General features: G+C 43.4%; 1 protein-coding gene across 4 annotated transcripts; it reads left to right on the forward strand.

The window, feature by feature from the left end:
* On the forward strand, positions 1-27,287 carry LOC133499300 (AP-4 complex accessory subunit RUSC2-like). 4 transcript variants are annotated; one of them, XM_061817189.1, is made up of 15 exons: positions 1-219; positions 461-649; positions 7,648-9,235; positions 13,267-13,729; positions 16,041-16,634; positions 19,911-20,084; positions 20,303-20,470; positions 21,634-21,710; positions 21,790-21,964; positions 22,706-22,811; positions 22,888-22,934; positions 23,038-23,911; positions 24,020-24,184; positions 25,698-25,773; positions 25,863-27,287. In XM_061817189.1, exons 3-15 carry the CDS (start codon positions 7,664-7,666, stop codon positions 25,893-25,895), a joined length of 4,524 nt encoding a protein of 1,507 aa, XP_061673173.1. In that variant the 5' UTR covers positions 1-219; positions 461-649; positions 7,648-7,663; the 3' UTR covers positions 25,896-27,287. The 4 variants fall into 4 exon arrangements, with proteins under 4 accessions (XP_061673173.1, XP_061673169.1, XP_061673171.1 ...); XM_061817185.1 differs by having other exon boundaries at positions 2-219; positions 25,698-27,287; XM_061817187.1 differs by lacking the exon at positions 19,911-20,084 and having other exon boundaries at positions 2-219; positions 25,698-27,287.
* Positions 27,288-27,317: the final 30 nt, after the last annotated feature.

Genomic DNA, 27,317 nt, shown 5'->3' on the forward strand with positions numbered 1-27,317 from the left:
CGCGACCCTCGTGAGGATAGGTATTTTAATCGTCAGCCTACTATTACATATTCAACAGGATGACTTGTAATTGTAAACAAATATATTTCCAAAGTAATCTTCCCAGTAGTTGTACAACGCGTTTAAGTCATTTCTGTTGTTGACGTTGTAATTTGGATTTACTATCATTGAACGCCATCTTGTGGCTAAAAGCCAAACAATGCTGTAAGAGACCAGCAGGTACTTTTTTTTAAATTTATCTTTTACAAGCACATGTATTTAGCTTAGCAACACCATTCTGCACCTGTTTTTTAATAAAACTTGAACATCAGAAATAGAACCACGTATTGACAACGTGGGTATAAACACGTCATACATTTTAACAGTTTAGAAACTGCGAGTTTAATATTGAATCTGATATATTTGAACAAACCTCTCTCCTTTCGGATTTTTATCAATACTGATAATATATGACAACAAGTACAGAACGGAGATGTCATGATGCGGGTGAGCTCAGGCAGCCCGGTCCCCGCGCATGCGCGGTGTGTTTCTTGTTGTCCGCCCGGTCAAGCAGAACCTTCGTCGTTGTCGTCGTCGTCGTCCCGCGGGCACGCGCATCAAAACACCGGGCAGTGACTGCTGAGCTGCACGGACGACCACCTGGGACAAGGTGAGTGTCTTTCATCCGCCCTTGGTGTCGTCGTCGTCGTCGTGGGGTTCGGGGCGATCCGGGCCCTGGGTTGACAGCTCAGTCATTCCGAACCCTCGACGCCTCCCTCAGGCTCCTCATCAAACGTCCTTTTCGCCACAATTCAACCGTCATCGTCTCGTCTTATCTAACAACGTTTGTCGTTTAAAGCTTCCGTTTCTGTATAAAAAAAAAGAGAGCAGCGTTTGTTTCTATATTGGCGTTTATTTTTTTTTTTTTCATCGCATAGACACAAAGGGTCGTTTGTGCTAGTGTGGTCAATATATATTTTGCTCTCGTTGTCAAGAGGTGATTTACATGTAAAAACAGTGTTAGTTTATTTTTAAACAAGTGTTCTATTAATGACGTACTATAGGCTTTAGACACCATTTAATCACATATTGATCGCGATGTGACAGACTAAACAACCGTCAAGGTACATGGAAGCAATAACAATTTCCGCTATCGTCGGTGAAAATAAAAGCATTCTCAGCTTCTAATGTATATTCACCAGTCATTTACCAACTAGTATCGATTTAAACTATACTAAATATATTTTACAATGTAATTAGATCAAATTAAATCAACTTCAAAGGACCTCTGAGCGTTTTGGATAATTGCGTCCCCCCCCCTCGCCCATATTTTGAAGCCAGGACAGACGCATTTCCACGTGGGACCAAAAAAAAAAAAAATGTTGGTGACCTTCCTTTGAAGATAGAGTGTGATGTAGATGTAGGTTAATGCCAGCTGATGTGCGTACCTGGACATCTCTGCTGTCGCATTATGTCACTACCTCGTTATGTAAACTAAATTCGGACTTGTGCAACTAGTTGACCAGTACAACTTGTGGACTCGGTGGGTATCTTGTGACAAGGCAAGTGTCAAGTGTGACGAACTGTTAAGTGCACTAAATTGCCAAGCGTGACCAATGCCGACCCTCTGACAAAAGTGACTAGCTGAGGAGAGAGCAACCAGTCTGTTCATGAATGTGGCAAGTCTATGAGAGTGTCTAGTTTAGTGATTTCCGACCTTTATGGAGCCAAGATATATATTTTACAGTTGAAAGATCTCACAGCACACCAAGAAGAAACTGTCACAAAAAAATGCATACATAAATTACTGGTTGTTCTTTGTGCCATCGAATAAAATTATTGTAATTGTTCCTATGCCTCACTGGCCAAACAGACAGACAAAGATACATCTTTTCTTTGAAACATTTTTTTGGACCATCAATCCATTCATCCATTTTCTGAGCTGCTTATACTCACGGGTGAATAATTGTCAAGTCTGACCGATACATGCCAATAGATAGTTTTCAACTGACGTCACACAGCTTCCGGTTTAGGAAGCAGTCGTCATTTTGGATGGGTGATTCGAGTAAGCAAACCGTAACTAAGCAGAAATCATTTCAGAAAGGCATATGAATGGGGGTGAACTGCTACGTTATGGGCTGCTCAAATGAAAGTGGGCGTTGTAAAGCGTCTTTCTTTCAGCTACCAGCTGTGATCAAGAACCAGTGCGAGAAAAATACTAAAAAAAAAAAAGTTATTAACCAAACGGCGATAACTGTAGCTGTCTCGTATGACCAGAGCCAATCTAACAGCCAAATCATTCCCTTATGTCAGAGTTTGCTTGGAGCATTTTGTTCCTGGTAGGTATTGGATACATTTTAGAATTTTACACCTACTTTGCAATAACTAAGTTCTGTGAAGGAGAAGTAGTCTTTGGGGCCAAGGGCCTACATAGTACTCATGTGTGTGTGCGCGTGCGTGTGCATGTGTGTGTGTGTGAATGCAATGCATGTCTAAAAATCTGCCCACGAAAGCAACTAAAACTTGAGTCCTCTATAATGAATCCGTCTTAATCTTTATTTCATTGTTTCACATATTTGGTTTGAACTTGCTTTTCTCATCCCTCCAAAGTGATCATTATGTGCGTGTTTGCAAAAATGAAAATAATAATCTACACCTCTTTCGTTGTTATAATCAACATAATTTAACACAACGTTGACTGTAATCACGCGAATGCATAATTTTGACAGCATTCACTCAGAAATGAAGTAGCCTCAGCCTAGATATTTAAATTGCATTGTGCGGTACACTAACCTCAGTAAGTGTGGAAACGCAGGTTCCTTACAATGGAGACAGCCGCATGATGAACCCAGGCATTGATGAATTGGTTGTAAGCCCCCAGACCTTTGTAATTCTTTAGTTGGTCCATGGTATAAGCGCTTGTCGAGAAGAGAAGATAGTTGACGATGTCTGTATAGGTTACAGATGCCCACAGTTGTGTGCTCCATTTGTGTTTCTCCAAGGCATATGGGTTGATCAAAGCACATTTCTTGTCGTAAAGGTTTCTTGAAAAAACATTTAATGAGCCCCGATAAATTTCCAAAGTCTTTTTAGCCATCACGTTTAACAGTCGTACGAACATTTGTGTAACTCCAGTCTGTATGCAAAAGCGATAGAGTCAACGGTGCGTCAGTAGAATGAACCCATCCAAAATGGCCGCGTGCCCGGACGAGGTCACGTGGTCGAAAACTATAGGAGATGTGTGACCTGTTGCTGGCCAATGTGACTAGTTGCTGAGTTTATGTCATTGATGATTAGTATGACCTGTGGAATTAGTTGTTGGCAACTGTTTCTAGTCAACTATCGACAACTGTGACGAGTTGGGTAGTGTGACTACTTTTCAACAAGTTGGCTTACACGTGCAGCTAGTGTCGAATCACAATACGTTGACGAGTGTGACCAGTTGTGTCATCTGTGAATCTCTTCAAGTGGTTAATGTCTATCTTGCAGATAGTGTAAAGATGTTTTTAGTGTCTGCGTATCTCTTGGAACAAGTCTCCTCACATTGCGTAACTGGCAGCCTGCACTGGCCGGATGTGCATAGTTTTGTGTGTGAGTGTGTATCATACTAAGGCCTTTTGTGTGTCTGTGCATATTTTCCTAGAGCTTCAGCATGTCATCCTGATGCTCTCGATGTCCACTAGCTGCAATCGTGCTAACCCAAGATCCTAGCCCATTATAGCTAGCGACGACGCAAGGCAAGACTTTTGTCATCATCTATCCATTTTTTCCGTTTATCTGAGGTCAGGTCGTGGGGACAGTAACTTTAACAGTGAAGGCCAGACTTCCCTCTCCAGAGCCACTTCCTCCAACTTTTCCGAAAGATCCTAAGGCATTCCCGAGCAAGCAGAGAGACATGATCTCTTCAGCTTGCCCTGGGGGATCCCCGGGGTCTCCTCCAGGTGGGACATGCCCGGAACACGTCACCACTGGTACGAAATATTGATGGATGGACTTGTGTACTTCATGTATGTGTCTAGTTGACTAGAGGCACTAATTGACAAATGTGACTAGTTGACATATGACCATTTCATGAATCTGATTAGTTGACAACATGACACATAATTAGTTGTCATGTACAACTACCCCGTGTTAATCACTAGTTGGTGCATCAGCTAGTTGACAATTCTTAAGTCTGTCTAGTTGACATGTATGACTACTTTGTGCGGTAAAGTGTAGTTTACGGGTGCAACTAGTGTCCTGCTAAGTGGTGCCAAGTGATCTACAATTTGGAGTCAACAGAGCAATAGCCAGCATTAGCTCGGTATGTGTTTTGACATTTAACATCTGTCTTTTAGTATCTGTTAGCGCTGTAATGGTCCCAAGGAGGCACCAACTGGGATTGCTAGTCATGCAATCCCTGTCTGGGTGTGTGATAATGGGGTGAGAGTTGGGATTGACTTGGCCCCCATCACACTCTTGCTTCATTTTCCCCGAAGTTCATCGGTGGTGATGTAAAAAGGATTGTTCTTGTGGAAAGAGGCCTGCTAACTTGCTAATTAAGTTGATTGGTGAGTAGTGAGTTTCTTTGCTTTTGCCTGACAGAAACAAGAATACAATACACGTTACGTTCCCAAAAATATCCGCGTTAGGTGAAGTCTGTATAATAGAATTTTTTTTTTTTTTTTACTTCAATTTTTAGTTTTTTTTCCCCCCGTTCATTGTTTTCTAGTTTACAGGATATACTTTTTAATTTGTAGTTGCTTTTATTCATTTACAGTACCTGTTTTTTCGTTTACAGGTTTTTTTTTTCAACTGCAGTCCATTTTTCTGTTTATTAAATTTGTTTTTAGGCTGTTAAACAATTAACCTTAACACTTTATAATCTTTTCTGAGACAGGCATTAACATTTTCTCACATTTCTCTCTTTTTCTCTCAGTTAAACACTTTTAAAGTTCAAACCTTCATGGATTAAAACAAAGTTCACTATTATACAGTATTCTTGAATGAAACCAAAGTTCAAAACCTCTTTCAGGCCAAAACATTTGAGAAATAAGTATATAAACCGCCTTCCATCCATTTTCTTCCACTTTATCCGGCACCGGGTATAAGCGTTTTCCTATAAAAAGAAAAATATTATAGTTTTTAGAAATAACACATTTCTTTTTGGCGATCATTACATGAGGTTCGACACACAAGAAACTAATAGCAGCAACTCCGCTGCAGCGTCCTTGGTGCAAGTGACTTGTTAGTGAAAAACATAGCTTTGGGTTGTTGTTTTTGTTGCTCTTTTTATACTTCTTGCCAACTTCTTTTATGTTTGAGAACTGAAGTGCAAGGTGTGCCAAAACGCTGCAGGGTCCACTGGCCGCCCATCATTACATTGGGCGGGCGAGCTACAGTAAGTAGATCAACACAACATGTTTTGATTCAAGATTTGTACTACTTTTCAAAAGTCTTCACCCTTTGTCAACATGTTTAAAGGCTACATCTATTACAATAGTAAGTAACATACTTTATGTAAACATGAGCACACATGCATCATACACTGTACTGCAGACTGTCACATTTGTATTTACATTGTTGGGCAAAGGGTTCCACAATTGCTAGCTGACGTGAAATAGATAGGTTTCCAATTACCCGTCATGCCTTGCGACAGCCGCCATCTTCTGTGTCATAGCGGTCAGAAAACACAGGTGATAGGTGAAGTGTCAAGTTTTTTCTATCATTAATTTATCCGATTGGTCTAAGAGTTATGATGTCGTAGAAAAAGGGAATCCTGGAACAGCTTTGCGCACGTGAGCACCCGTATTTCAAAAGCGTGCATATAGAGCTCATGCACCTATGTCGGAAAATCACATGACATTGCCGTATTGCCGGTCAAACAAAGCATTGTAAGTTAATTCCGTTGAGATGAAACGAAAGCATGTCTCATAGCACGACGCCCAGAGTTTTGTCTGATATCGTTAGACATTTGGAAGGTGATAAACAAAGGTACATGGAAAACCTAGAGACACTTGGCATAGATGACCCATATTTAATGCCGAAGTCAATGTTTTTGCCGAAAAGAAACTGGACTGTTAATTTGCTTCCGTTTGTCTTGGACAACTGGATATACACATGTATCTGGTGAGTAAGTAATTAATAATAAGATTTAAACAGAAAGGTTTGAAAGCGTATAAAAGTCTGGACGCATACAAATACTTCTTTGCTGGATCTGTTCTCAATCAGGACTAAAACCCACACATTGATGGACCCAATCAGATTTTTTTCAATACAAATACCAATATTTTAATAAATGACCCCTGGTTTTAAACAAACTCGCATTCATTAACTATGACTGGGAAAAACATTTAGGACAGGGCGTTGTCTCCTCCGTACACAGAAGTGTATTGGAGCCACACGTTAACCTCCGTAAACCTCTCTGCGAAAGACTTTTTTTTTTTTTTTTAAATACGCAATGTTCTCAAATTAGTCAACTTGGCATTATAAATACTTCTTGGTTATTTGAGATTGAGAAGAAAAATTCCTACCTGAAATGAAGTGATCGCTACACAGGCGTGTGTATTTGGTTGGGCAGCATCCATCACGTTTAATTGCCGAAATCCATTGATATTTTCAAGTCTTTTCAGATGGTATTCTATAGAATGATCTCTTTGAAGATCTGTCTCGTCTGTTGTGACAACCAACAGGACAACAGGTCTCGGGCATTGTGAATATTCTGCTCTGGTTCAATGTCTCCCACAATGTCGAGCAACTCTGTTTGACCAGGAATATGGTGCCGTGAAAACAGTGATGCCACGTGCACAAGCTCTATACACACACAGACAATCAGCTGAAGGGTCTCTGCCCTTGACTATCTTGGCTTGGTCGCAAAGCCGCGACGCGTTGTGCGGGTGCTCCGAAACCCTGCAGGGCCTGCTGACAGTATTTGACATGTCTAAGTACTTGACACTTGCGACTGGGTCGTACATTCCACTGGTTGATGTGTGCGGACTGGTTTACTAACGGGGCTAGTTGATGCCTATGACACGCTTTGTTTTCCGTTCATTTTTGGTGCTCACCGTTTGTTCGTTAGCATGAAGTGTAGGTATAGATAATTTCACTAACAATGAAATTGATCTTTTTCTGTGAGTGGTTGTGTGTGTCGTGGGAACATAACGAGTTCATTGAAAGCTTCCTTGGTGTGCTTTGTTCTAACACGTTGTTTGACTTCCCCTCATTTAAATGTGAAGTATGAACCCTAGTTAAAAAAAAAAAGACACCTCCAGTCAAGTAATGTTACAATCCTCAAGATTGATGTAATAAGATTCAGTTTTAATCCTCTGAAGGTTATTACCAAGGTTTCAGGCTTTCAACTACTCTTTAAAATATGACTAATCCACCCACATGAGATTATTTCTCCACCCAGCAGGTGGAGGAATAATAGAGGAATTATTATTATCACAGAAAGGATTTTTATTGTATTAGAAAGTTATTGAATTGTAAGCACTTGTCTGGGTTGAGTTCCTTTCAAAGAAACATGACTATCATAACTGCATGAAGACTGAGACTAGTACATTTAATGGAAACTGATTGTAAGACTAGTGGATACGTGTGAATAATGGGACTAGTTGAAATTTGAAGGTGATGTAAGTAAATTGAATCTAAAAATCATTAATGATCTTGTGTCCATATTTGTGTTTACAGATGCCTCAATCTGTCTATGACTTTGTGTACCACTCTGACCACACCCTTGACTTTCCTGACCTCTCATTCCAAGTCCCTGGTGGCTCCCCTGAGCTGCACCCAGCTTGTCACTGTTGAACCAAAGTATCAACACTCCGGGCACTCAGCTTTGTTCCAACCGCACATCTTCTCCGGCATGGACAGCCCACCCAAACTGTCTGGCGAGACCTTGATTGTGCACCATATACCCTTGATGCACTGCCAGGTGTCGGGGCGGCAGCCAAGGGGCTGCGGAGTCGGAGGTGGCTCCTTGAAGAGGACCAACCCATTTAGCTCCCGAGAGAACTTGGGTCTGAGTCGCACCACCTCCCTCCCTGAGAGGGACATCCTTCAGAGGGAGCCGTTGGTCTATAGCAGCCTGATCCAGACTTCTGCCCACCTGAGAGGACCAGAGAGGCAGGGTGGTGGAAGCGGTGGCGGCAGCACAGCCAGCAACGACTCCTCGTACACTTCGAGCATCTCCGACGAGCAATTGATGGCAGCCCACACTTTACCCCGTGTCAAGACCAGGAACCACCATCCGCTACGCCGGAACCCCTTCCTGATCAAGACCGACGATGAGGAGGAGGACGAAGACGATGACGACGTCAACCTGAGCGGCTACCATGAGGACTCCTCCTTCCACCTACATAGCCATGCTGACACAAGCACATTGTCGTTCCACCTGCATGACCTGGGCTTCGCACCAGAGGCACGCAATCGGAACCATACGACCAGAGACTTGGATCCACCAGAGCTGGGGCGGAGGCATGGAAGCAGTGGCTCCAACATGTCTGTGGACTTTGGTGAGCACGATTGGGAGGACGATGACGATGGAGATCATCCCATGCCATGTACTCGGAGCAGTAAGACTGATTCCTCTGGGTTGTCCGCGCAGCACTGCTCCTGCTGCACCCTGGCCCAGAATTTCTCCCTGGACTTCGCCCAGGACTTCCCCAATGCCTTTCCTGTTTGCCCGCAGGGCTACAGCAGTGATTCGTCATGCAACAGCTCAGACGGTGTGCTGGTCAACTTCAGCACCATTTACAGCAAGATGAACAACAGTGTCCCTGAGAAGCAAGGCAACCTGAACAGCCCAGATGAGGACCCCAATACAGTTGACCAGCAGGACCCAACGGGGGGCGCATTTTATTTGGACCTCCTCACCTCTCCTTCAGAGCCTCCTCTATCTTTCCCACATGGCCGAGACCCTCCACTGTCCACCTTCTCTGCCAACTCCTGCTCGGCGGAGCATCAGGCTGCCCTCGAGCTGGACGCCAACTGCAACTCCTACTGTCCGCCATCCTGTGTGTCTGCGGGTGAGGCGGTGTCCTGCCTTCAGAGTCAGGCTCGCCTGGTGGTAGCCACCCAGAATTACTACAAATTGGTCACCTGTGACCTGTCTTCCCAATCGTCGCCCAGCCCGGCCGGATCGTCAGTCCACAGCGGCTCTGAGGAGCACAGCAGGGGCAGCCCCCCCAGCCCCACGCAGCCCAGTGAGTACTTCCTGTTCCAGCAGAGAGCCAACCAGGAAGTGGAAGATGATGGGGAGGATGAAGAGTCAACAAGGGTCAGTATTACTTGTGCAGTTTAACAAGATAGTTTTTTTGGGGGGGTTAATTTCTGAATGAGATATTTGATGGAATTCTTATTTGGATTTTGTTAGACGTTTTTCAATTCAATTTCAATTTTTGAAAATATCCTTTTAAATTAAATCCTTTTGATGTTAATTTTTTTTTCAAGAGATTTTGATTTTGATTTTTTTTCAAGTTTATATTATGTAGGTACAAAAATTAAACATTTAAAATACATCACAGCTTTCAAAAAATGGCCAAACCTGCAGTTGCATGCCATCTCGTAGCATTACGTTTAGCTAATATTAGCTCAGCAGACGTTCACTCAATTCATCATGATTCACCTATTGGCGGTTCAGTGTATTTTTTTTTCCATATACTTATAGTTTGTAGTTGCCATATTCTGGGTTTTTGAGTGTACTATATATTTTTTTTTTTGTGGCAAAATTTAGGTTTCCCCATCTAAACCATTAAAATTGTTAACAAACAAACACAAAAACATACAGGACTTTGCTATCCCGCTATGCTGCAGATTTCTATTTACAATTTTTCAAGATATTCTATTTTTTCAAAAACTATCTCCATAAACAATAGTATCAGGATTTTTTTAAATGCCTGTGATATAATATTATGGAAGTGTATTGCTGACACTCCAGAATAAATAAAGGTTCAGCCTCACATTATAACATCATAAGTTTCATGTTATAATGTGAAAAGGTTGGTCTTCTAGAGGAATGGTCAACTCTTGTTGCAACTATGTGGTTACTCACATCCTTCCAATGTGAAGTTAAGGACGCAAACAGACACAGATGTGTCCTTTCTGTAATTACCGTGAGGGACCTGAATTGGAAGAAATTTATCTATTTATTTATTTTTGAAGTGGGAGTAATATCATTCTGTATTATAGAGCATATAACAATTCAAGTACATCCTTTCTAATAATAATTCACTTTATTTTTGAAATGGCATCAATATCTTAGAAAAATAAATAAAATATCTTGGGTAAATGAAAAATAAAAAAATCAAGACTCAGGCTCTTTTCATAAAATCAATCACTAATGCCTAGATCAGACTGCAGGATTTTTGCCCTGATATTGGCCCATTAATATATATTTTTTTGGTTTTGTGTGTGTATGTGACATAATCCATAACCAACAAATTGATAGCCCTATGATTCAAAAATGAAAAGTCTAGCATGTTTGATTTATGATTCGACGGAACGCCAACTTGTTTTCATAAAAACATTATTGCTAGCACGAGCTTGCTAGGCTACAATGTTGCCTGCTACCGAGTCGTATTGTATTAAAAGTTGGTGAACATTTCTCAAGCTATTCTTGAATGGACAGCCCAGGCTGAGTTCTATATTTTTTTATGTATTTTTTTTATGCACCGTAGACTACAGAAGATTTTAATGGTGAGGAGTGAGTAATTTTAATGCAAATAAAAACGAACACTAGATGGCAGAAGTGTATTTGATAAGAGCCCAGGAAAGAAGTTGAGAAGACTTGAACACACACACACACACACACACACACACACACACACACACACACACACACACACGAGAGAGTGGAAGCCAGAAGTTTACATACACAAAAACACTTTTTTTTTTTTTTGGTCTAAACCTCTCCTGTTTCATGTCAGTCAGGGTTAACAAAATTATTTAATTTTATTAAAGGCCACAATAATGAGTGAATTTTCATGATTTGGGCTTCCCCATGTTCTTTAAAGCTATATAGTACTTTTTGTGTACGTAAAGCTTTGACCTATATGAAAATAGTATAAAATTCTCTAATGAATTCTCCCTCTCATTATTGTGGCATTTAGCAAAATGTAATAATTTTGGTGATCCTGACTGACCTGAAACAGGAGAGGTTTAATCTGATTTGACTTTAGACACTGAGAAGAAAAATGTGTGTTTTTGCACTAAATGTAAACTTTTGGCTTCAACTGTATATACGAAGTGTATATATATATATATATATATATATATATATATATATATATATATTATATATATATATATATATATATATATATATATATTCCAATTTTCATTAGATGATTTTTGTATGTTTGTATGATAATGGGAAAATTCTGTAAAACGTCAAGCAGGTAAAGAATAAGCAGTTTGCATCTGTCCACTGTTAGATGACCATGCCAGTGATTTCTTTTTGAGTTATTTTTGTCCATTACACATAGTCATTTGAATGACTCAAGATCATCTTAAATGAGTAAAATTGAGCAGAACCCAACATTTTGGCAACCTTCTCAGAATCACAAACACCTTTAGCCACTAAGTATGTCAAAAACAGACAGGGATTTTGTCACCGGTAACTGGAGCCACTAGTATGACATGCCTAACGAGTGGGACAACAGACAGTCAATTGAGACATAAAGACTTTGCAATAACAGTCACGGAGCAATAAAGGTTGCTAGGAATCAGGCACTTGTATTTCTTTTCTTTATTTTTTATTGTGCAAAGGATCCAGGGTCTCTCGCATTTAGACCTGTTCGAATTCCTAAAGCCTCCGTCACACCATGATGTTCTGGTCAACGTGCTCTGAACATTTCAATCGTTCTATTTTTCAGCGTTCTCAAACGCGGATTACACATCTGGCGTGTGATTAACGTGTGTCTAACGCATGACTTAACCTGTGTCTAACGCACGAGAAGCGTGTAACAGCGACCAAATAAGATACCCCTAAAAACCATTAGCATGTGCAAACGCATCATTGGGGCGCGACGAGTGATTTGTCAACGTAAGACAAGCGTGTTGAGCGTGTGACCAATGGGTGAATAACGACAGAAAAGTGTTTTGCTGGCACGTAATTTTTACAGTGGAACCGGCACTAAAACGTTGGAAAGTTCATAGTCACTTCAGTTGTTGTCGTGAGTTAAAACAGTGAGCATCATGCCGCCGAGAAGAAAAAAAGTTAGGGCGCGGACTTCAGCAACTAGCGCTGCTAGTAAGAAAGCTAAGCCTCTTTCATCACGAGCAATGTGTTTGGAGGATAAACAACAGCAGGAGGAAGAGCACGTCCGTGAAGTCACGCACCATGTGACACCCCCTGGGGACCCTAAACACCTTGCAAACCCCAGTGAGGACGGTCCGACAAAAAGACAAAAGAAGCAGAGAAAGGATTGCAGGATCCTGGACCGGGCTGTTGCGGATAGTCTGGTGGAGTTTTTCCGCGAAAACGAACTGCTGCTTTCTGGATCTTCCATAGTAGGTGCTCTCTACTGTAGCTTAATATTAAATTGACCTTGCTTACAAAGCATCGGCTTATATACCCATATGCATGGAAGTTCAGGAAACGCTCGAATGACGCTCAATGTACTCCAAACGACGTTCGTTTCACTTTAGTTAGACGCTGTGTGCGCTACGGGATTGTTCAGTGGTCGTTGACAGGTCGCCAGTGAGTCGTTCACTGCAAAGCAAACGATTAAGTAACAACCAAGTAAAGCTAGAGTTACGACTGACTAACGATAGCCAAACGCGTGCAACGCTTGGTGAACCTTAGTAAAACGTTCCATTAACGTTTTGAACGTTCTGCAGCGTTTACAATTAAACGTTGATAAACGCTGGTCTCGGTGAGAACTTTTGTGCATGTTCAAAACTTTTTTTCCGGACCGGCGTTCTCCGGTTCTCCAGCGATCATTGACGTTCACTAGCGTTCAAACAACGCTCTTCTGGAGCTATCCCGGCGACCAGGCGCGACTACCAACGTTTCCTCAAACACTATAGAACGCTGACCAGAACGTCATGGGGCTGTAACAGCACTAGCCCAGTGTAATGACCATTGTGCAAAGGGCGTCCAGGCTTCAATGAATGTATGCAGTTTAAAGTGAGCGGTCGTGCAATAATCTGTCGATTGTGCAAATGTTGCAGGTATTCTTCAGTCGGTTGTTCAAGTGGTGCAAATGTTTGTGCACCAAGAGTAGCTCAAGGGGTGGCGGTAGACTGAGCACAGCAGGCTGATTGGAGAACAGCAAATGGTCATGCATGCCTTTTGTGTTTTTCCAGCGTCATTTGGCTACTAAAGATGATGAGGACGAAGATGAGGATGCGGTCGATGACCCAGAGGGCTCTCCCGTGCTCCTTCAAGGCCAAGTTTACGTCAATATGTCTCCCCCGCTGGTTAGGCAGAGTGCCCCGGTGGGCGCCGCTGGCCGGCCGCGTTCCCGCAGTTACGACCGCAACCTGGACAAATCACCAGGGCCCCGCCTGGGCTCGCTGGAGCGCATGCTCAGCTGCCCCGTGCGCCTCAGCGAGGGGGCTGGCCCCCTGGCCACACCACCCCCACCTCGTGTCACCTCCTTTGCGGAGATCGCTCGCACCAAGCGGCGACACGGCGGGTCGCCGTCCCTCAAGGTGGACCCCTTCTGTTCCACTGAGTTTTCGCCCATCCGGGAGGGCAATGCTGCCTCGAATGGCCCCACTGCAGCCTATTGCGGCCAAGATGTGGCCAGTGAGGGTGATGCACAAGGTTTGTCTTCCCTCTTGCCTTCATCTCTTCCTTTTCTTTCCTTTAATTCCTTCCATTTTGTTTGCTTCCTTATTTTCTTCCCTCCCTTCTTTGTTGCATCCTTTCTTTGACTTTCTTCATTCCTTGTCTAATTCTTCTTAATTCTTTGTTGTGCCTCCCATCCTTTTCTTCATTCCTCTTCCCGTTCTTCTTTCCCCCTGCAATTCTGTCCTTGCTTCATTCTTTCCATTTGTTAATTAGTTCCTCCTTCCCTCATCCGCGATATTCTTCCTTTTAACATTTTGTTTTTTCTGCCTGCCCTTCTTCCTTTTCCTTCATTCTATCCTTTCTTCCTTTATTCCATTTATTTTTCTTTCTTGCCTCCCACCCTTCCTTCTCTCTCCTTTTCTTCTTCCTTCTTTCCATCCGTCTTTGCCTTTTCCCATTATTCCATCCTTTCTTCCACCCTTCCTTCCTTTTCCCATCCCTCCTCCTTTTTTTTCTCAATTTCTTCCTTCCGTCCTTCCTAACCCTTTCCTCCTTCCTGCCTGATTTTCATTTTCTCCCTCCTTTTTACCTTATTTTCATCCTTTGTTTTTCTCCCTTCTTTCCTGCCTTAATCAAATTTTCAGTTCTTCCACCCTTCCTTCCTTTCTCTCCCTTACTTTCTTCCTTCATCAGTCCTACCTCCTTTGTTGATTAGTTTTTTTAACTTCCACATTTAGTCTGAGAAATGTTGTCTCGTGGTCCTTCCTTTTCTCCTTCCTCCTGTCTTTATTCCTTTCATCCATCCTCCTTTCATACTGTCTTCTACCGTTCTACTACATCTAAATGTCGCTCCCCTGTGGCAGTCCCCACCACTGCACCCATCCGAAGTGATAGCAAGTCGGCCTTTAGACTGACAAACATCTTGCGCAATGCTCTGAGCCTTCTCTCTCTCTCTCTCTCTCTCTCTCTCTCTCTCTCTCTCTCTCTCTCTCTCTCTCTCTCTCTCTCTCTCTCTCTCTCTCTCTCTTCCTCCGTCTCTCTCTCTCTCTCTCTCACACACACACTGGTGTTTGTAACTGTGAATTGAACGGAAAGCGAGACATTAATAGGTGAAGAAATTCTCCTGATGTTGGACCTTCAGGTGTATGTCTAGTTAATTGAATGTGTGTGTGTGTGTGTGGCAGCTGTTTCACAACCTAACCTTCATGTAATGTAGCTAAGCTAATGAATCTGTGCTTATGTTAGCTCCTGGCAAGTGATTTGGCTTGCTTTTTTAGCAACCTATTTCTAATGACAACCATATTAGGTGATAGAAAAAGTAATTGTCTTTAACTTGTTTTTTCCTGTGGCGGTATCCATTTTTAAAGCATGACATTGTTGGTTTATGCTCAACTTTCTTCAACGCCGCTTTTCTGTCTCACATGCCTACTTGCTCCAATTGTGATACTGATTAAGTAAGCAAGTAAGTGGTTTCAAAAATAAATGCTCACATAAAAAAATACATTGATTCATGCTAACCTTCCTTTTTGACCAGTGATCTGTATCACACATCTACTTGCTCAACTTGCAAAGGTTGATTAGCTCGGTGGAATTGGATTTCCTTGGTTGTTTTTTTGAAACAATAGAATTAGTGAATGCTAAACTTTCTTCGTCAGTGGTTGTCTGCCTCACACGCACCTATGTACTCCACTCGCAACGCTGATTTTCTCGTTACACATGCCCACTTGCTCCACTCATAATACTCACTGATTCAACAACTTTGATCCTTTTTGTGGTTTTTGTGTCAAATTTCTTCTTCACCACTTCTGTCTCCCGTACCCTCACTTAGTCAACATTTTTCTTCTTTTTCCAAAGTAAGAAATGATCTGTTTAATGCTCCACTTTTTCATCTAATCTTGATTGTCTAGGTTGAATTTTATTTCCCTGTATTAGTTCTCGCTAAACTTTCTTCTTCACTGCCTGTCTACTTTGTACATACCCATTTGCCCAAATTGCAAGAATTGATTGGCTAGGTATTTTTTTTTTTTTGTGGTCTTGTTTTTAAAAAAATAGCTTAATGGCTTATGCTCAAATTTCTTAAGCACCGCTTGCCTTCCCCGAACACACCCAGATGCTCCCCTTGCAAAGCCAACTGTTTCACCTTATATTTCATTCACACGCTATTACTTTACACTGAACTTTAATCCTTGGTCTTATAACCACTTGTCTCCCCCCCCCCCCCACACACACACACACCCACTCTTCCACTAGAAAAAAAAAACTATCCTTGGATTTTCTCTTTTTCATTTTAAACACTTGTGGTCTTACCCCCTTAACCAATCCTTCGTTCCTTCTCTTGATCCAGGTGGCCCTTCTAGCTGGTCTGACATCCATTCTGCCGTGGTGCGCTACAGCAAAGAGCAGCGGCCCACCACCCTCCCCATTCAGCCTTTCACCTTCCAACACCAGGTGGGCTCCAAGCACCCCCAGCCTAAGTCTCTGCTCCCCCTGCTGTCTGGCTACGTGTCCGGCATGCAGGCACGCTCAAACTCCGGGTCCTGTGGCCTCGAGGAAGAAAAGAGCGAGGATGCTGCTGGCGACGAGCACCATCAAGTCAGCAGAAACAGGGTGGCGGCTCCCCCTGGGTCTGTACGGCCATCACCCCTGGGGAGTTACTCCCCGGTGCACCTTCAAGAGGAGGCCGGCAGCTCTGGGACCTGCTCCACATGCACCCCAAGCCCCCCTCCGCCTCCACATAACAACCTGTCCTGCTGCCCCCAGAGCACCACTCACACAGGGCCGCTGCCATCCCACACCCTTCCCCCTGCCAACCTGGGTGTAAAGAGGGGGATGATGCCGCCTTCACTGCCGCCTGTGCAGCAGGATACTCTTAGCCCACTGGGGTGCGTCAAGACTGGGAGCCTCGTGGAGGGCAGCAAAGGAGCCAGGATGCAGAATGGTAACTTTTATCTTCTTTCACATCACTGCAATTTACTATATCACCTCCACCGAGACAAGATTCAGTGTGATCGTTTGGTCTTCTCACCAAAAGTGTAACTGGAATGTCTTTGAATGAATGCCAACCCATTCTGGAAAATATATTAAATGTTATGTTTGAAAACTATGTTAAATTAGGACTTTAAGGCCTTCCTAACTCTGTAGCACTTAGCTCTAAACCTCACCCAGACTCTGAAACCTAACCATGCTTCCTCACCCTTATCGTTATCATACACTCAACCCCATAATCCAAACTGCACTTCCCAACTCAAAACTTAATTTGTATCCAAAAAATGAACTCCATACCCAAACTAAACACAAACTGTACACTAACCCTAAATTCTATACTACTGTATATGCTTAACCACAAAATTAATCTGTAACCCATATCTCGAACTCCCTCAATTTCAAATTTCCAAACCTAATCCAATCCCTAACCACTAACCCTCATTCAAGGAATGTCGTCAAACCCATTTGAACTCATGTGGCACGTGCGGGATTGGGCAATTATTTACATGAGTTGCTGATCACTCAGTCAGTGTGGTTGCGGCAGTTCAATATTTGATTTATTGTTGCATAAATGCAGGAACTGAGAGACTGCAGGCAATTAAAATACACACAAGCTTTAGCCATCAATCCATTTTCTCCTACTTTTCTGCCGTTGAGTCACGGCTGCAAAAAGCCTGAGCAGGAAAGCCCAGACTTCACTCTCCTCAAACAGTTCATCCATCTTGGTCCCCATATAGTCCATCCAATGTGTCCTGTGTCATCCCTGGCCTAGAGCCTTCTCTCGGTGGGACATGCTTGGAACACCTCAGCAGGGAGACATCCAGGGGGTATCCTGAACAGATGCCTGAACCACCTCATCTCATGTTTTTCACTGCAGACGAGCAGGAACTTGAGCTTCTCACCATCCCTCTCAGGCAGAGCCCGCACACGGTGCAGAGGAAAGTCATTTCAGCCACTTGTATCCATAAGCTTGTTCTTTTATTCACAGCAATGAGGGGAAGAATGTAGATTGACAGATAACTCAAAAGCTTCGCCTTAAGGCTTAGCTCCTTTTTACCCATAACTGACCAATGGAGAGTCCATATGACTGCAGATGCTGCACTGATCCGGCTTTTGATCACCCCCTCCATTTTTCCCCTCACTCATGAACACTTGGGTCAAAAGCTCATTACCGACCTGAAGAGGGCACCTCACTTTTTTCTGACAGAGTGCCATCGTGGAACATAGCCCACTCATACTCATTTTAATCAATCAATCAATCAATCAATCAATCAATCAATGAATCAATCAATCAATCAATATACCTGTTATAGCTCTTTTCATACAAACAATCCAACCCAAAGTGCTTGACACTAATTGTCTATGGGGACACAGACACACATTGAGGTGAAAAGATCTTGTAATGACCTAGAACATACACACGCGTGTGCGCGCGCGCACACACACACACACACACACACACACACACACACACATACTAGTAAAAAAAAAAAAATTAGAAAATAAAGAAATAAGAAGCCTGAGGCCGGGCATAAAGCATCCAGATGAAGAAATGTCATGTCAAGGAGAGCTCTGCACCTGGGCACCACCATAGTCCTCCAAGACGTAGCACCGACAAGGAGCCCTCAGTGAGGCAAGTAATACAGAGGGCTAGTAGTGAAATATTATTAAACAGAAAAATCAATGTTAAAGAAATGACCTAAAAAAGGTTCTAAAAACCTTCTGACAGGGGACTCTGCCAGATATTCCCACCTGACCCTCCCAATACGTTTGACCACCTTTTACCGGCATCTTCCCCAACTATTGGAGAATGAATATCGATGAATAGCTCTGCTCCTCTCTTCACCCGAGTGTCCAAAACATGTAGCCACAAGTCCGATGACGACATCACAATATCGATCATCGGACTGCGACTGCGACTGCGTCAGGTGTCCTGGTGCCAAGTGCAGACGTATATCCGTCTTTCTGCCCGAGCATTGTGTTCATTATGGACTATTCATAGCCGGTGCAAAAGTCCAATAATAAAACGCTTCTCATGGAGGGGCATGGTTCTCCTATTTACATGCTTGCGGGTCTCATTGTCCTTGCTTAGGGGAGCATTGAGGTTCCCCAGCAGAAGGAGGGAGTCCCCTACAAGGGTGAATATAAGCTTTCACACTTGCTACAAATGTATTTCCAGATTGTGAGTTCATGAGACCTTGCTAAGTAAGACTTTTATATGTACGAGGGGTGTCATGACCACTTTTAGCAACAATTTGATTCATCTCCTCTTTTGTGTTCGCCATTTCGATTCAATGATGATATTTGTCAATTTAGAACATAATCTGAACATAATAAAGGGGCTTGAAATCGATTCCGTTATTTTTTAGCCCAAAATTCTTCCAATGTGACTATGAAATAAATATCTACGTACTGGACACTGCAGATAAATGTTAGATTTCTGTGATTTACTTGGAAGTGAATGGGGTAAGAACTAATTATGATCCTTAAATATAAATATCTCTCATGTTCTGTATGACTTTTCTAATGGACTTTAGGTCTGCTTAATAAAAACCTATTTAATGGTCACTGTAATAACAGTAAACACCAACATATTGTTTTTTATATTATTTCAGCTCTGATTATACTTGTTGGAACATCTTCTTTTCCTCAAAAAGAGATGTTTAATTGGTGTTAGAATTTATTAAGTTATCTTTGGAAAAATATCTCCACTCAAGGAGTTCGTAGCTGAACTGAAAGTCCGTTTCATAAAGAGTTAAATAGTCATGGCAATGTCTCTCTCTCTCTGTCTCTCTCTCTCTCTCTCTCTCTCTCTCTCTCTCTCTCTCTCCTCTCTCTCTCTCTCTCTCTCTTCTCTCTCTCTCTCTCTCTCTCTCTCTCTGTCTCTCTCTCTCTCTGTCTCTCTCTGTCTCTGTGTCTCTAACAGTCTGGTCTAATCGTGTTTGGCCACATTGTGCAGAGTACGGTGGGCCCAACCATCACCCTGAAACCTAACCCTACCTCCCAAACCGAACTCCATACCACAACCCAAAATCTTACACCTAACTCCAACCTCTAAACGTAAACCCTCTACCCATAATTAAGTAACCCTTATACTTGGAACTTTTCTGTTGTTTTCATCAGGTTATTTTTATGTAATTACATCGTTTGATGATCACATCCTTCCTGATTCTTCTTCTTCTTCTTCCTCCTCCTCCCGTCACTTTTTTCATCTCGAACACGCCGACAGCACACCACCTTTCCCCACAGGCCTTGAAGTGGCGGGAATACCGACGCCAGAACCCTCTTGGCGGGGAGAGACTAGCTCCCATCTCTTCTTCGTCAGATTCTCGCCGTCCTCCCCGACACAACGTCTTCGATTTCCCTTTTGCTCCCCCCAGCCAACCGACAGGACGCCATCATGGTGCGGGGAGACTTATGTGACTGCCGAATACCTGTTTTTCTCAGTGTAATTGTGTGTACATTTTGAGGTACAAATGTGGCTCTTTTGTTGAAAAAATATGGTTTTGGGGGTGAAATAGCATAATTTCTCTCAAAATGCTACAACAACTAGCCACCAGGACTGCTTCCTGTTTAGTGTATATAATTGTTTTTTTCTTGGTTTTTTTTTTCTGTGTTCAGTCAGGCAAATGCAACAGTGTTACGGTGACTTCTTACCGGATTATTTTTCTTTGACTGAGAGGCCGCCAGAGGAGTTCTGCCTCTCTCCTGATGCTTCCACAGCTTCTACCTTGTCCTCTTCCTCTGCATCGCAGTCCCACATTTGCGTCGACATGACACACAAGAGAGGTGAGGATTGACCTACAGTGCCATGAAAAAGTATTTCCCCCCTCCTGATTTCAGTTTTTTCATTTGTATATCTATCACACACAAAGGTTTCAAATTATCAAACCAATTTTAACATCACTCAGAGACAACCCAAGGAAATATAAAATGCACTTTTCAAAATGCACCAAAAAAAATCCAAACTTCTCACGCTCTGTGAAAACGTAATTGCCCCCCTTTTTTTAAATCACAAAGTCACTGTGACTAACCATAAATTTGGGAAAGAAGAGTTCAATTTCACAAGACATACCCAAACCTGATGATCACCATACTTGTTGAATATAGACATCACTTCAATCGAATCTTACGGAGAATGTGAAGAAGGCTACAAGATCTCAAGAAACAATAGATTATGGCACGATCCAAAGAAATTAAAGAAGAAAAGAGAAAAAGTGATAGAAATCCACGCATCACCGCGACTGCCGTGGAGAAACCAAAAGAGAGACCCTAAATAGGAAGCCAGCTTGCTAGAATGCGCCTTTATGTGAATCTGAATCAAGTGACGAGATGGGTGATGGGCTTTTTTTTTTCTCCACGCGATCAACCAAAACTGCCTTGACACATTGAGCACCCCTGCTCTACATTACCCAAAGGTGTGATTGTGAGTGCGACTGTTCTTTGTCTCTATGTCCCCTGTGATTGGCTGGCAACCAATTCATGGTGTACCCCGCTTCCTACCTGATGCTTGCTGGGATAGGCTCCAGCACCCCTGTGACCCTTGTGAGGTTAATTGGCTCAGAAAATGGATGGCTGGATGATAAAGTCATTATGCCAACAGTGAAGTGTGATGGCGGTGGTGTGATGGTTCAGGGCTGCTTTGCCGCCTCAGGACCAGGACAACTTGCTGCAACTGATGGAGCAACGAATTCTGCTGTGTACCAGAAATATTTCCGTCTTCTCTCAACTTAAAGCTGTCTACGTTTTTGCTTCACAGGACAAACCCAAAACCTAAAACAAGCAGTATCAAATGTTTAAACAATCAATCTAAATGGCAACAAATATATATCTTTTGATCTCAAACCCAAATGGCTTCAGTTTACAACAAAAACACGGGAATTGACCCCGCCATTTTCATACTTTTGGACGGGACTGTATGTCATTTCTGTGCATTTTCTTTTTTTTTCCAGGATTGGTGAAGGCTGTCAACACAGCAGTCGATCTAATCGTAGCTCACTTTGGCACTAGTCGAGACCCTGATGTTAAAGTAAGTCCATTACATTCTCCACCCATGTTGATCATCAGTCTACGAGACTGACCCCAAGTTTTGTTGTCGGCGACACCAGGCTAAACTCGGCAACAGCTGGGTGAGTCCCAACGTCGGTCACCTGATCCTGAAATACTTATGTCCAGCACTGCACGAGGTTTTGCAGGATGGACTTAAGGCCTATGTGCTGGACCTCATCATTGGACAGCGCCGCTGTCAGCCCTGGAGCCTGGTAGAAGCCTCGACTCAGCTTGGTAACCCTCTCCCCATCAATCAAATTATTCAGTGTTATGGACATTTGTGTTCATCAACTAGAATCCAGTAATAGAAATGTTTACTGCCATCTTACGTCAAGTGTGTTTTCTGGGTGGGGGTGAAAAGATGTTCTCACCCAACTTGCCTGCGAAACTTGGTTTGAAAAAAAAAAACCACTGTAATGACTAAGAGGTCCCTGTGGATAGCAATGCTTCATCACTTTGGACTCAAAATTAGCACAGCTTTTGAGTAGAAGACAACGATTAGTTTGGTGAATCTAATCTTGTCATATCATTTATAAAGGAAAATGCTAACACGTTGGAAGTTGGTCAAATTCAGGCACGTGAGATTTAAACAGAATACCTATATGAAAGTGTATTCTGTGCGTGTATTACAAAAGAACAGAACAAGGTAGGAACAATTTTCTTTTCTGGTGAAAGAAAGCAGTGTCTACTCTTTCTTTCTGTAGGTTCCGTGCTTCTGACTGTCACAGAACACAATATTTTGAACTGAGCATTGCAGAAGATAATGTCAATCTCCACCTTGCACAATAGAAATAAAAACAATGACTTCAAGTAATCCCCATTCATAGTACAAAGGACACTCAGGCAAACTAACAATAGCAAAGTAGACATGTCACACAGTTACTGTTAGGTGATAGTTCCTTGACAGTTATTCATGCTAACTGCCACCTTGCAAAATAGAAAGGAACATGGTGTGTCGTGTTTGTGTCTCTCAAGGCCCATCAACGCGTGTCCTCCACAACCTGCTGACGAAGGTGAGCCAGTTCTCAGAGCTAACGAGCCACAGTATGAGACTCAATGCCTTCATCTTTGGCCTCCTCAAGTAAGTCCTCTTCATCTTCTTGTTTGTTGACTGATATTTGTAGCCTGTCGTATATCTTGTGACTCCTCTTTCCCAGCCTCAAGTCTTTGGAGTTCTGGTTCAGCCACCTCCTGGGACATGAAGGTAAGACCTGTTTACAAACAGCCTCCAGTGTTATACTCTGCAGTCTCAAATTTGCGACAGTAGCCGTACCCCTGGTTTACTCATGGTATCGATGTCGTTTCAGACATCATAACCGCCCACTACAATGCGTGGGGTCTGGTCCCATTGGCTCAGGGTGTATGTCAGCAGCTGTTCAGCGAGCTCCTCCTTTTGCTGCAACCCCTCTCACTCCTCCCATTTGATCTGGACCTCCTGTTTGAGCCCCGGCTCCTGGCAACGGGTCGCGAGCAGCAGAGACGACGTAAGGAGTTGCTATGTTCAGCAAGAAAGTCTACCACTCACTCCACTCTGCAGTTGATGATGGGTTGGGGTGCCGCCGTTGGGGACATGGTAGCAGGGAAGGAGAGGGTGGCTCTGAGGCGGGAGGGGACGTGGCCCAGGACAGAAGTTCTCAAAAAGGATAGTGTTCCTGTGGGAGGTGGTGACGGGTCCAAGGAGAGAGAGACAGTTGGCCAAAGGATTAAGGGAGTGGGCCAAGAAAGTGAAGAAAAGGAAGTAGGGAAAGACTCCTTGCGGAAGGACCAGACAGGGGCTTACGAGGGGCGGCAGCGTCAGGACCGCCAGGCTGGGTGGTGGTACCAGCTCATGCAGTCATCCCAAGTCTACATTGACCAAACCGCAGAGGGTTCCAAGTTTGTCAAGACAGACAAGCGCAGGACGTCGTCTGAGCGTCGCGCCTGCCGACTTCCACCTGCCAGAGAGGGTGTGGTGGACGGGGCAGAGTCTGGATCTGAGGCACGGCCCTTGTGGATGGGCAGTCCGCCCGAGTCGGTCCTTAATCAGGATGTGACGAGAAGCGGCAGTCAGGAGATCGAAGACTGCCCAGAGGTTGGTGTCCAGAGGCAAGGGCTGCGTTGGGGGCGGCTCTTCGGATCCAATGTTGGGTCTCCGACCAAGATAGACGGGAGTGAACTGAGGGCGAAACCTCAGAAGAGCAGGTACGTCCCCAAAAATACCAATATCACAATTAAACTAATCCCCATGATGTTTAAACCTTGATAGAGCTCTTTCCTGTTCACACAAAGCACATTTGTTTTACTTTTCAGGCAGCCGTCGGGCTGGCTCGGCCTGGATTCGTCGGTTTTGGGCCTGATGGCACAGACAATCGGAACTGGAGGCATGAAAAAGGGAACGCCTGTTACTGCCAACCCCCCTACTGGGGCAGCTTCGCCCAACGAGACCCAACACAACAAGACCAAATTCTCAACATGGTAGGAGTGTATTTGAAATTGCTTTCTCACCGCGTTAACATCTGACATGTTGGAGTATAACCTTAGCCTTTTACACGGGACGTTCCTGCATTCAGATCCCGTGTTGGTTGTAAAACTTCATGCCTGTCTTTGGTTTTTCGACACAACTACCCTTCTACATTTGGAACTGGAAAACTCGGATGCAGCAGTCTCATTACCTCACCAAGACTGCCCAGCACAGACACAGATGTGTTGTCAGCAGAGAGCCTTTTTTTATTGAATCTTTGACAATGAAAAGGCAAAATACCCTCAACAAATATCTTCACAAACTGCATAGGCAGCAGCCACGGAGGCACGCCACTGCTGGCTCTCGAGAGCCTGCGAAAGTAAACAAAGTCTCATCCTAATCAAACTTCTGGTCACCACCCAAGAGTAAAAAGGGAGAGCAATCAACTCATATGTCACAGTGCCTCCTTGCCTTCATAGCCATTGGTAAATCACGGCCACCTCCACACTCATGGTCTGATTATCGTAAGATTAGGTTATCAGCTACATTACTATTAAGCAATATGGTTGAGGGAATATAATACAGCCTTGCAAACAAAATGCTGTGGTCACGACCAAAACACTTCAGTCACAACTGCAGCACTGAGTGTTCAAGAGTTGAATTAATATCAATTAATATTAATTTAATATTAAATGTTATATTAAATAACATGTTATGAGAACTCATGGTTAACGCCGAGACCTCTATGATCAGTGTAATTCATTGCATTCACATTTTGATGAGTCTTGGAAAATAAACTTTGACATTTTTTTAAAACATTTAATTGATTTTGTAGGACAACTAATGTAATGGTTTTTATTGTATTGTATTGTGTTGCTGTGTTACGGTACAGACGTTTTAGGGGTGGAAAAATATTTAAAGAACAGGCAGACATCCATCCATCATCCATTTTCTTTGCCGCTTATCCTCAAGAGGGTCGCGGGGAGTGCTGGAGCTTATCTCAAATGTCACGGGCAGAAGGTGGGGAACACCCTGAACTGGTTGCCAGCCAATCGCAGGGCACATAGAGACAAACAGCTACACTAACAATCACACCTAGGGGCAATTTAGAATCTCCAATGAATGCATGTTTTTGGGATGTGGGAGGAAACCAGAGTGCCCGGAGAAAACCAACGCAGGCACTGGGAGAATATGCAAACTCCACACAGGCAGGGCCGGGATTGAACCCGGGTCCTCAGAACTGTGAGGCCAATGCTTTAACAGCTGAGCCACCGTCAAGCAGACATTAACATATGAAATCTGATTGCGCCTTTACTGGGTATGTTCCATTGAAATATGACACAATATGTGTATGGAGAAGGTTTTTGGATAAAAACAACTTTTATAACTGTTTCCAACTCTGGACTTTGCACGAATGGCCCACGTTCCGGCCTCAGAAGCCAGGAAAATCACCTCTCAACTGTATGCAACTCTGGAGTGTGAAAGTGGGTTGAATTTGTTTTCATCCTCCCTGTTTTCTTCGCTCAGCGAAGTGCGAGCGCTGTGCCACCACATCGCCACAGAGGCCGGACAGCTGAGCTTCAACAAGGGTGACGTCCTGCGGGTGATGAGCAAAGCTGATGCAGAATGGCTGCTGTGCTCTACGGGCGCCTCTCAGGGCCTGGTGCCCATCGTGTACGTCTCGCTCTGCAGCATGGACGAAAGCCAGGATTGCGGCGGCGGTGAAGGTGGCGCAGGCAGGAGCTGCAGCGCTGATGGTGGCATTGACCAGAGCGGCGGCCCCAATGCAAGCGGCAGTGCCGGTGGTGGCTGTGGTGCTTGCAATCACGGTGGCGGTTCAGGTCGGTGTTGATCTCAAATGTCCCTCCACAGGAAACAGAAAGTGATCCCCACCCCTATTCCAGACAAAGCCTCCATTAAGACACGTGAGCATGCAATTATAAGCAAAACCTAAAGACACTCCCACATCAACAAGACCTGTCACGGTGCCACTATTATTATTATTATTATTATTTTTATTATTATTATTGTCACTATTAATGCTCCAGGTTGGACTTGCTCTCTATCACTTCTATGTGTGTATAGGTGGGAGTGGCCAGCATGTGATGTCACAGACTGAGGCTACTGTGCATCACTAAAAGATGCAGGAAACGCAGTACGTCATAACAGGAATGCTCATCAAATACATTGAGCGGTTGTCAATTGATCGTGTCTCAAATCAATTGAGTCAAATTAATTGTTGTGGCTCCATCAAGGAAACATAGTCCCGGTATAACAATACAACATACTGCCTGTAGCTTCACCGAAGTCAGCCCACGTAGCTTAGCATGCTTCACAGAAACAAAACAAAACATTGTCGTGCTAGTTACCTGCGGCGGGGTTGGGCACCAGTTGCTGGTCTCTGATATTTACTTGGCAATGCTTCAAGAATTGTTTTAGTGTTTTTTTTTTTTTTTTTTAAAAAGCACTTTGGAAGTTAGCATCTGCGTAAATTAACACAAATGCTTTAGCGACAAGGCAGAAATGTTGAAATGCCGTCAAAGTCATGGGAATTTTTTTTAGGTTGGGGGGAATATCCCGGAAGTTATGAAGTTAAAAAATTGTCTGCAAAGTTAGCTAACCTGTTTTATGTACACATTTGACAGTTTAGAGCATAGAAAAAAATTTAGTCCTCATTTTTAAAATGTATTTTTCTTATGTTTACGCTTGTGAAATAACCCCAAAATATTGCACAGTCAACAGTTTGACCCAGGGACACTTTGTTTGATCGATCCTCTTCTCTTGTCTGAGCTCCTGACTCCTAGCGGTAACAGCTGCAGCTCATTATTAGCAGCTGGAGGTTGCAAAAGGAACTTTCGCACTTTTTGGACACTTTGACAACGTTAGCTTATTTGCTTGCTTTCCTTGTACAGTTGAAACTATGAAATAATGCCAACGTGGATTCAAATGTATATATGTCATTATCCAGGAAGCAGTAGAAGGCAACACTTGTTGGTGATAGGTCACTCTGTCTTTGGCCCCACCTCCTGTGTGTAAATACCTCGACCTTCTTCTTGCGTATATGTATGATGCTAACTAGCTAATGTGGCTAACTAAAGTGCTCTTGTGACCATGTGACTCCCGTGTGGGTTTTTGTTGTTTTTGTTG

This window comes from Syngnathoides biaculeatus, chromosome 4 (genome assembly GCF_019802595.1).
Source record: "Syngnathoides biaculeatus isolate LvHL_M chromosome 4, ASM1980259v1, whole genome shotgun sequence".
Taxonomy (NCBI): Eukaryota; Metazoa; Chordata; class Actinopteri; order Syngnathiformes; family Syngnathidae; genus Syngnathoides; species Syngnathoides biaculeatus.